The sequence below is a fragment of the Protopterus annectens genome, chromosome 5.part0 (genome assembly GCF_019279795.1).
Source record: "Protopterus annectens isolate FY-2018-M chromosome 5.part0, PAN1.0, whole genome shotgun sequence".
Lineage (NCBI taxonomy): Eukaryota > Metazoa > Chordata > Ceratodontiformes > Protopteridae > Protopterus > Protopterus annectens.
The window spans coordinates 1690335298-1690346544 of record NC_056735.1 but is presented as its reverse complement, the minus strand read 5'-3'; the positions used below and the strand labels follow the sequence as shown (position 1 = coordinate 1690346544).

Here is an 11247-nt window from a genome sequence, read left to right as displayed (position 1 = left end):
TGGGTGCTGGTTATGTTGTTGGCACCAACTAAATAACCTTTTCCATTTGCTAATATGACTTTCTATTACCAGGTTTTTTTGACTTTATCAGTACCTGCTGCACATCCTTAATAAACAGGTGCCTAAATGGAAATAAGACCCTATCATCTAGTCACTCAGATGAAATTGATTGGGGTTGGCAGGTATCAAAACATCCCTGACTGTGTGAGTAGCGCCATTCTGTGAGGAAGTTTGTGGAAATTGCCCCTGGTCACTTCCCAAAGAAGGGTGAACCACAATGATCTTGGGGGATTCCTTCTGAATCTTCAGATGTACCCTAAATATCAATTGAAAGGGTGGAAAGCATACAAGAACACTGCTGCCCAAGGAAAGAAAAAGGCATCTGTCGTCCATGCCTTCTTGCATGGAGTGATGGAACAGAATCTTTCCACCTGATAGTTCAGAGAGGAGGCAAACCAGTCTAACTTGAGGAACTCAGCACAGACTCTTGGAAGACACCTAATCTAATTTCAATTCCTGAGGGCTCACCCTTGTCTTGCTCAGCTTGTCTGACACACAGTTTTGCTCTGATCAAATGTAGGACGCCTGTGGAGTGAGACTGTGCTGTGAGGTTATATCCCAAGCCAACATGGCTAGTCTGAAATGGTGGTACAACTTTGTTCCCACTTGCTTGCTGATGTACCACATGACTGTGGTACTGTCAGTAACAACTTGACATCCAAAGGAAAAAAAAACATGATTCAGAGAGTTGAATGGCTTTAATTGGGCAAGCATTTTGCTTATATTTATGTACTTGCATTTGTTCTTGGCATCCCACACACCTTAAACTTTTAAAATGTAGCAGCTTTTTCCCTAAAGGGAACTTATCTGCCCAGCAATAGAACAGCACAAGCCAACTGTTCATCCTCAAAAGCCCACAGAGGAGTGCTCTCTTCAACAGTAAGAAAGTTCTAAAAGACTTGCCATCTAAACCTGACTTTTCAGGCAGTTCAGCTCTAGCTGACTGACTGGACGCAAAGAAGGTACCCTGATGTTTTGAAAGATGGTCAACTGTTATATCCTCAGCACGATATAACCTATATAGCTAAGGCTACTGCAACAGTGATCAATGTAATGAAATGTACACTTTCACAATAATGGAGTTTGCACGTATGGTCCTCAATTTTCAACGTGGAGCTGTTTGCAACTCTCCAAGCACTTTGCTTTCCCTCCAACTGTTACTTCTCTCACTAGGAATCTCCTTTAAGATACAATGACTTGTGCAAAATTTAAGTCTTACATCTGAGAAACTATCCCAAAATGTAATGGCATCGGCCTGGGCTTTTCATAATTGTCTACTCTATTTCTCTAAATAGGCAAGACTCTGACACAATTCCTTGGGTATAAGCAGGGCACTATGGGCATTTACATCACATGTATTACATAAAAACTCTGCCTTTATGCCAATAATCTTGCTATTTTTGTTTCATCCAATCAGGTATTACTACTGGTGAAGGGAGTACTACTCTTTGATGGGAAGTAGATAAATGGTCACAAGCCAGCATTTCATAACCTACCACCACCAGAGGAAAGTAATAATTCTCAATTTGGCTACACCTGAGGTGTTTCCTAAAATGTATTTATACAGGGTGTATATTGTAATTAGGATGCGAAAAACAAGTAATAAATTCTGACACTACTCACCTGCAGCTCCAAACTGAAACCTGAGTCACTGGCCCCACAAGTTACCAGTAGAATTGAAGCTAGTATTAGTTATACCTGTTCATTTTTTACAATTCTTTTTCACTCTGCTCAAGTTGTTTATAATTCTGGACTTGCACTGGTCACTTTTCATTCAGTATTATGGTGTACCCAGTGCTCCTAGAACACTGGAGGAATTAGTCTTCTGATCTCAAATAACTATTTTGCACCAATAATGCTGACTTTTTAAATTTAAATTGCTTTTGTTTACCAGGAAAGTCTGACTGGGTCGCCTGCCCTTTGTTTTTGCTTAATTATTTTCACTGAAAATTTTTTGTAATAATCTTCAAAACTTATAAACAAAGAAATGTAAATTTAACAAACTACTTGTACAGAATTATAAAGTTTAAATACAGAATAAACTATTTATAATATTTACAAGGAATAACTGAAAAGGGAATAAAAGTTTTCAACTAATATCTTCATGTAATGGACTACAATCAACTATTTGAAATCTTTCACCTTTATGAATGAGGAATCATTAAAAATAATCATTTAGACACTGAAGTGCACTACCTCCTTGATAGAGGTCAGTTAACGAAAGGATCTTAGACCATGGATCTCCTGTGAGTGGTCTTGGAAAAATCAGTTGTTTTGTGATTGTATAATCTGTTAAAACCACTTCTTAGTGTTGATAGGAAATCTTGAAACTGTGTTGGAGATTTAGTCTTCCCTAGATGTTCTTGCCACTGCTAGAATAGTCCAAAAGAGATAGCAAGTCACGTTATTTTTGGTGGAAGGTTATATAAGATTGATACTTTGTCTAAAGAAAAAACTGTCCCTCCATAAAGCCTAAGCATCTGATAACAAATTCCAATATGTAGATAATGAAGAGTATTCAAAAAATATGTTGCCAATCTGCTTCAGAATTTTCAGCACATCTCCATCAGGAACCATGGTTGCTATCCTTACAAAATTTTGCTATTTTGTCAGGAGTTAAGGAAGCTCTATTAATAACTTTCCATGTAATACTATTCCATGTAATACTACGACAACATGGGACTTATGAAGTGCTTGTGATTTGCTTTTATCTGAAAATGCTATGTTTTGATCCTTTGATATACATTTCCAGAATTTATTATTCAAATTATTATTGTATAGCTTTAATATAAAATAAAAAAGGAGAAAGTATGTTCTTTGGATCTAGCCCATCTTTTGTTGAGTTCCAAGGAGTAGCTGATGAGGGTGCAGACAGGGGACCAGCAGTATAGTTGGCTCAACCAGCACACTGTTCCCAGTCCCAAGAACTAGCTCCTCAGTCCCTTAGCTTATCAACTGAAGAGCAAAAAAATAGTTCTGCAAAACTTGCAGGATGCTTTCTGTAGACAGTACCCTAGTACTCTCCCCAGCAAAAAAAAAAAAAATCTGTTCCTTCTACTGACACACCAACCAGGTGGCCAGATGCACGACACAGTCCCCCCCCCCCACCAAGTCCTGCTCCAACCATTCCAGTCCCATTTCTGTGCCCTGTCACTGATCCTCCTGCCTCACACTGCAGCAAACAGTCGCTACAGTTTACACACTGCTTTCATGGAGCATTACAATGCTCAGGTTTTACAGCTCATACCCTGCATGGAGCACAACAGCACTCAGGTTTTAGTTTAAAAATATATATATATTTTTTTATTTTTAAATAGTAGCAAGCAGTTGCTACAGTTTGGACCATGCACAGAGAAGTAAAGCACTCAGGTTTGAGCATAAATGCAACACTGGCTGGTTTTAAAACCCAGTACTTTATTAAAGAGTGATCAGGATGATGGATGGCCATTCCAGGTCCTAAAGGCACCCATGGCAGTTGCCCCCCCTCAACCCACCCTAGCTATGCTATTACAGGGGACCACAACAGGAAAAAAAGTTACCTTTTCAAGTAACATTAGCTTGATGTCCCGTTTAATAATACTATTTTCTCCACCCCTCTTCCTTTGGAGAAATGACATTTGATAATTCTGGAGTCAATTAATGCAGCCAAGTAAAAGTGATCACAATAACCTTCATGAACACTGAAGCAATCTACTGCAAAATGGAATGGATAATCTAGCCGCTGGTATACCTACATCTAATGCAGGCAGTGGTATGCCATGCTGCTTACAAGCCTTCATTATCACTCCAGAAAACAAGGCAACAGCTGTACTCGCAGCAAATAAGCAAGTTTTTCTTGTTCAAGACATAAAAAGACAAGGCTTAGCTTTGGAAATGTGCTAGCTTTATAAAAGTGAAACATACAAACCTAATACTACACTTTCCATATTCTCTTTTTATTTCTAAATTTTCTTTTACCTTTTAGCCACCTACAGTTGGAGTTATTCTACTGTATCAGAAAATTAATGTCTTTTACTTCACAGATGGTGACCATGATACCTAAACTCTACAAGTTGTTTCTGGCAGTGGTTATGTTATGTAAACATGTAAATATTATGCAACATAATGATATTTAATAAATATTTTCATAAAAATAAACAGCACAGTTCAGGAGCACGCCTAATAAATGGCAAATAATTATTTTAATCAAGTTTACAATGAAATATCTTGTACCAGAAAATTTAGATAAGTAACATCAAAATTTCAAAACAATCTTGGATAAACAAAATACTCAAGTTTCTCCCTCTTCAAAGTAATACTTTTACCTGTATTCAAAGATTGCAATTCTAAGATACAACACTATGCCCCCACTCCAGGTCACAGCAGGAGGACAATTATACACTACATAGTTTTTTTCTAAAGCAGATAATACACTTCATAAACTTTTCACTGTTGAATTATGTTGTTTGCTGCATTTCACGTAACTGAATTATTATATCTGCCTAAATCTGCTTGAAAGTAAATCAAGCTACATGTATACATAAACATTGTTCAGTAAATGATGCAGATCTATCTGGTTGTTACAGAAACTGTATTTCACTTTAATCAGTAGCAAATTAATTTTACTTCTTGCAAGAAATGAGAATTAAACCTATTAAGAAGAGAAAGACCAGGCTGCGACAGACTCTTTTACCCTAGCTCATTACACCACTTACTCAATGCTCTTTAAAACACAAAAGCCCACTCCCGGCTTGTATACTGTAGTTCAATGAGATGCAAATGACCTAATAACCAACCAGATCTGGATCCTGCCCTTGGATATGAACAGCATGTCTATGGAGTAGATTTCAAAAGCAATATCTTTGGAAGGAAAACTTTTCATGCATCATTCATGAAACCTGTATCTGGTAGCAATCAACATGTGCAGCAAGGCATGTGGGTAGGCTACATTACAACTCTAGCACACTACAGTGACGGGAAGGAGAAAATGTTTAAATGTTTTCCAGAGGATAACCGCTTATGTCACACTACCCAATGTTGTCTTGTGCTTTTTATGAAGCCATTCTGGCAGATGGAACCTGCCTCTTCAAAGCAAACATAAGCATTAATCATACTCAAAGATTTCAAATACAACAAAACTAAAATGAGTCAACATAATGGGATTACTTTCAGTAGTCTTCTCTATGGGAATTATAAGACCCAGTTTATAATGGCACCTCTTACATCTAGGTTAAAGAAGGTACACAACAACCCACTTCTTGGTCCTGCATCTGAACAAACCAAGAAAACTTCATGAAATTAAATAAAATTTCATTAAGACTCTTTAGAGCAAACACCTTCACCAACACCTTTACTTAACAGCTATGTACAAGGGTATAGAGTCCTAGAGGTGTAACTGTAATCCATGGGAAGATGACAGATTGGGCTGTAAAGGTCCCTTTTCAAAAGTACTTAATAAAAAAAAAACCTAGGGACAAGTGAACATGTACATATCCCTGCAAATGCACATGCACAGCACTTCAGAGGGGGCTCTAACCAACATAAATATTTCCAGACAGTTCGAAAAAGGTCAGAGGTAAAACAGATCCACTGTAAGAGCTAGGAATAAGACTGCCCACAAGCACACCAACAGAGACAAACTCTCTGAATGCACATATCCATGGGACATATAAATCATTAAGACAGTGTCTTGCACGAGAACTTCCACATGTAAATGGTTAACCCCCAATATACTAACTCCATGGTTGCACTATCAGGGTTAACAGAAAATAAATGTGAAACATTTCAGGTAATGCTGCAAGTGCACAGCACACTGATGACGCAGGAGGGAAGGCATAGGTCAGCATCAGTGTACTATACCCAAATGAGTTACAAGGGGTGGTAGTTGGCTAGTTGCAAGAAGACAGAGTGCTATCACAACAGGGGGAATCTCAAATTGAGGTGACAGTGGTAGATGTTCTGTAAGGGAAAATATCCTGAAGGCAAATCTCAGGGATAACAGACAAATTCATTGCAGGATGTGTGTGTGTGTGTGTGTGTGGGGGGGGGGGCTTTCACATCAAATACAAGTGACAGTTTTAGATGAAGTGTGAGCTATGGCATCCCCTACAATTTCAACCAACAATCTGCTCCCAAGAATGGCAACTGGGAAGAAGCTTCATTACTGCATCTCTTCTTTTTGTAGTCAGGTGACCAAGAATATTCAAAGATAGTAGTTGTCATCTCACTGAAGCATAGGGTGGGAAGACAGATGCTACAGTAAGATCAGTGGGCCCTGAAGGGGACCAAGGTCTGGAATTCTTAGCCCTGGTCTCCAAATTCCTTAATCTGGGTTTGTCAGCTGTCTGTCAAATATTGCTGGACTGTTGAAAACAAATGTTTTACTGATACATCACTTCTCTGTCTATCTGTCTAGCCTCTTCAAGGTAGAAAACAGTTAATGAGGCCCTACGTTCCGACTAGCGATATAAGCAAATGATACAAAGGTAATGGCACTGATTACAACTGGGGACACCAAGTAACCATCCAAACTAATGGCCGTACCTTGGCGCTTAATGTCCACCATGACACTTAGTAAGCACAAACTGTTACCCCTATATGTTTCTTTTAAGACAAAAAGGAGAATACTCAGTCTGAGTAAGTGGTGATAAACTATGGCACAATATGCTGGCAAACCTGACTCTTAAACCAACTGAAGGGCACAGAGTAATGAACTGATAAGCTGAGCTGGTTATGGAATTTACCAAGACAAATAGCGACATTTGTTTTTTTCTTTCACTGAGTGTTGGGTATCAGTAGAAAGAGATCCCGTTGCCTGGATCCACTTTAAAACTCCTTACAAATTAGGACAGCTGGAATTAAAGCAGAAAGCATGAGGTTTCACACACCAGTAAGATATATGCCAGCCAAGCCAAAAGGGACAACAATAAAATACTAGGCACCAGCCAGAATGGAAGTACTTAAGAATGGTGCACTACTGATAAAAGTTACTACATAACTATACAAAGCAAACATTATTGCTGGAATGTGGAAGCTGTAATGGAATGCCACTGAAGAAGCAATTTCTCTTGGGTATAAGTATATAATACATTCTGGCTTAACAATGATTTTAATTTTAACAATTTCACAAGTCAGTTGTACTACAACAACAAGCAGCTGGTCTATATAGTGCAGTATATTTTTGGCAAATCCTATTCAGCAAGTACCAGTTTCGGTTATACATAGTTATAATTAAAGACAATGAAATCCAAAAATGAAAAGAAGGTAAACTACATTGCCATTTCAACATAAAACTTCATCCTCTAAAATATGCAAACTTTTGCATGTAAAATCACTGCAGTGACCAACTATCATACCGGAAGTGATTTTATTATTTGGTGGGTTTTTAAAAGACTGTAAAAATATTTTTAGCACATACCCCAGTATTTAGTTGGGCTAACCAATGACTGAAATTCATGACAACTTAAATGAAAGATGCACTCGAGATGACAGTCATGTGGTAACAAATAATTTGCAGCTTCCTATTAAAATGTCAGGACTTGCAATACCAAGTCCCAAAATTCTGAAATAAAAATTGAAAATAATGGGTACAGTAAATATTGAACATTGCTCTTCTCCTTAAAACTTGATTTCTTTTCTAGGGGTCAAGCTCCCCTACATTCCCTGAATATATATACTGACTTTGATATCCCCAAGCCTTGGAGAAAAGGAAATATTCGGGAATACTCAAGAACTGGCAAGCTCAACCTTGGTATATGCAAGTCCGGATTTTCTGTCATTCAGTGTCCATATTTTGGAACTCATCATTTTGAGTTCCAACATTTCAAATGACTACCCAATTTCCTCATTTTGTTTGTGTGTTCTGAGGCAGTGTGCCAGGCTAAGGTTTGGCATCAGCTGGCTCCCTGAGCTACACAGGAATTTTAAATGCACATAACTAGAAATCTCTGTACCACTGAATATAACCTCTCAGATTGCACTCTTCTAAGGTTATTAAATGTAAGGTGAAAGGCTATCAAAAGCAATTTAATGGACTTAGTCTGAATACTGCAGCAGCTGAAGCATGAAAAACTGAATCCTGACTGTAGAAAACTGACAGGCAACCTATGTACATAATGCTATTCCAGTCTTGAATGTACTTCTTGCCCTCAAAATTATTTCCAGAAAAAGAGAATGGAGTCATAATTCTTGTACAGGTCTGTAGGCACATCAGTGCAATATAAATGGTTCCATTTTAACTAAACTTATTCAACAAAAATATAATGAAAGATAAAACCCAAAAACCTGTGTAGTACATGCAGCACCCTGATTATGCTCCAAACTGGGAGAAAAACAACGATGTTATGCATTTCCCTGACAGAGTAGCGCACAAGGCTTAGTGTTATGTTCTCACGCAACAGCATACATAGCCACCACCACAAAACAGCAGCAAGAAGGATTTCTCACTGCCACACAAAACAGGCAGACTATAGTGTTTGACAGTTTTTAAAGCTGTTAAGACATAGCTTCTGGCTACTGTCTCTGTGTGGTAGTGCCAGATGTTTTGGGCTTTCAAACCTGTAAACACTTCTCATTCTTATACTTTTTTCTGCAACCAGAAGTATGTGAGAGCAGGTGAAGCTCCACGGACTACAAAAAATATGGTCAAGTCTCTCTGATCATAAGAAATTAATTATGTGTTCCTAAGGTGGATGTCAAGATTCACTTCTTGCACTTTACTCTAAAGGTGAATGTCTTGACACCCATGTCTCAAAAACATAACTTGGTCTTGGTCAGAGACCTGATCATAATACTGAGTAGCACATTATGCAAATACCATCATACTTAGCCCACCTCCATCCCCCCAAAAATCTAAACAGCAGCAATTTATGCACTGCAAAAACTGTTCAACATTTCCCAAGTAAAAATACGCTACACAGATACTGAGGTCTCCAAGAATAGCTCAGTAACTTTTATTCTTATTGCCTATGTAGGCTGTAAAAAAACACGGGAACATTTTCTACCTTACATTTTAATCTTAAGCGCTAGCTTTTCTTACAATTAATTGCTTCATTACTGATTTACGGCAAGATTCACAATGATGCAGGAGATATAGCAGCCTACCAGTTTCTGAATGAAATCTGAGATCTTGCAGTGCCTTGAAATGAATAACGTTTTTTGTTATTATCCAATTAAACAAAACAGTTCAACAAACTGATCAGGTTAAAGGAATAAAGTAGAACACAATATAAATTAGAAACATGCCACGACAGTTATGTTTAAAGTAATTCCTTAGTGATAGGCATGCTCAGTATGAAAGTGAAGCAGAATTATTTCTCCAATTTAAGGCAGCTAAAATTAAATATTTAATTTAAGGTATTGATTAACTGGCAAACTGACTGGTTCTTTATGGACCCTTTTCAGCCATGACCAAAGGGAAGGGCAATTGCATTACATACATGGGATGTTAACAGCAGCCAGTCATCTAGCAAGTTTCTGGTATGTGGGAGGAAACGGAAGTGTCTGCAGAATGTCACACATGTCAAAACAGACAGTGATGTGAGATTAGGACTGAACCCCAAACATTGGACAGCAACCATAATCCCTAAAACACCCCAATGTATGCATACTATGGCAAAATGTACAAAATCACACAAGTTTTAAGAATAGCAAAAATGCAGGTAAGGCACTATACCTTAAAAGCACTTCCATATGAACACATTTCCATTATGATGCAACAGTGAAGAAGAAACATGTCTTCACAATATGCCTATTTCTGGGAATGCATCACTGTAAGTTACTTCAATGAATGAAATAAATTAGCTTTATATAACACGTCTTTTTAAAATGCACAATATTTTTACAATGCTTAAGTGTATATGAACTTTCACCATAAAGATGTATGGTGAAAACAGATGCTGTTGCATCTTGTGGGAAACAAACAGAAGAAAAGAATCACAAAACCACTTTCAGTGACTTCTATGAACACTGAAAATACACTAAGCAATTGCACAGATAAAAGTAACAGTCACAAGTAAACAAAGAAACCATACGATTTACAGAATATGACAGGTTTTTAAAGTGTTCTATGCCACTGAGCCAAGGAAATCTTTTTTCAGCAAATTCAGCAAGTACCCACACCATATAAGGCACTGCTTGTGCTCATGGCCTAGCAGAGTTCAGAAAGGTTATCACAAAGAGAACCACATATCATTTTATTTCAGACCACAGAAGTGGACCCTTTATGCTGAAAAAAGCATTTTAAGCTTTCATGAAGTCCTGTGTCCTGATCAGAAAACATAATGACTTACCACCACTACATGTGGAATATATATTGTATTGAACAACAAGAAAGGAGATTTCACAGCTTTAACTAAATCAACTTTTTATAGAAAGTCTACATATTTCTGATCCATTTTCCCATACTACTAAAAAGTTATAAACTGATTTCTGAACCTCGCTTTCAGATATCATTGTTCACAGTGACTCTAGGTTCTTTGATTGTTTCTCTGATCACACAATAAAAATCTCAGGCAGGAGGTCCTCCTCCACTTTTCCTCCATAACTGTTAGATGTGAGAAGAACCATCACTCGGATACAGCATTAGAACTGCTGTATATTTTTACTCCAATCAGGAAGTTTCCGCAACTAATTTAGAGCTGTCCTGATCCATAATACTGTGAATACAAGGGCCCGTTCTCCTACAATTAAAACAAATAAATCAGTAACTAAACATCATACTTTCTATTAACATGTTTAAATAAAAAAGCAAACATCTATATAACCTAAAAAAATTAAAACAGGAATGCTCAAGGTTACTAAAGCACCCAAGTACCAAGTGTTTTTTTTCATTGTTAATATGTTTTTAAGGACAATATATTAAGCTCAACACTTAAAGTCATCTGTTAAGGAAAAAAACATTAAACAGTGAAAAAAAAAATCTCTCGAGAAAGTCAAATGGCTTTGATAAACATTCTCCAAATTAAGCAGCTTCTTTTCAAACACAATCTTCTCAGTAAAGCCGTCAGAAAATACAGTACAAATGTAGTCTGGGCACCTTTGGCAGATATTAAGTAGTACATTCAGTGCTAACACAAACAGCACAACCAATTTATTTATGACCCAATTGTTCTACAAGGGAGATACACTCAGCTGTGGGCTGACAACTAGATTTTAACCTCTCTTCCACTCCAGTCTAGCATAGTTTTTCATGACAGCTCAAACATGTGT

The 11247-nt window shown here is 37.5% G+C and overlaps 1 protein-coding gene across 1 annotated transcript in view; it reads right to left on the bottom strand.

Annotated features, from left to right (window-relative positions):
• Window positions 1-4222: 4222 nt before the first annotated feature.
• The window catches only part of GDAP2 (ganglioside induced differentiation associated protein 2), an 835060-nt gene continuing 828035 nt past the window's right edge, over window positions 4223-11247 (bottom strand). The window contains exon 14 of the mRNA XM_044071479.1: window positions 4223-10718. Coding sequence (XP_043927414.1) covers window positions 10671-10718 — 48 coding nt within the window. The 3' untranslated portion in view covers window positions 4223-10670. The remainder of the gene's footprint in view (window positions 10719-11247) is intronic.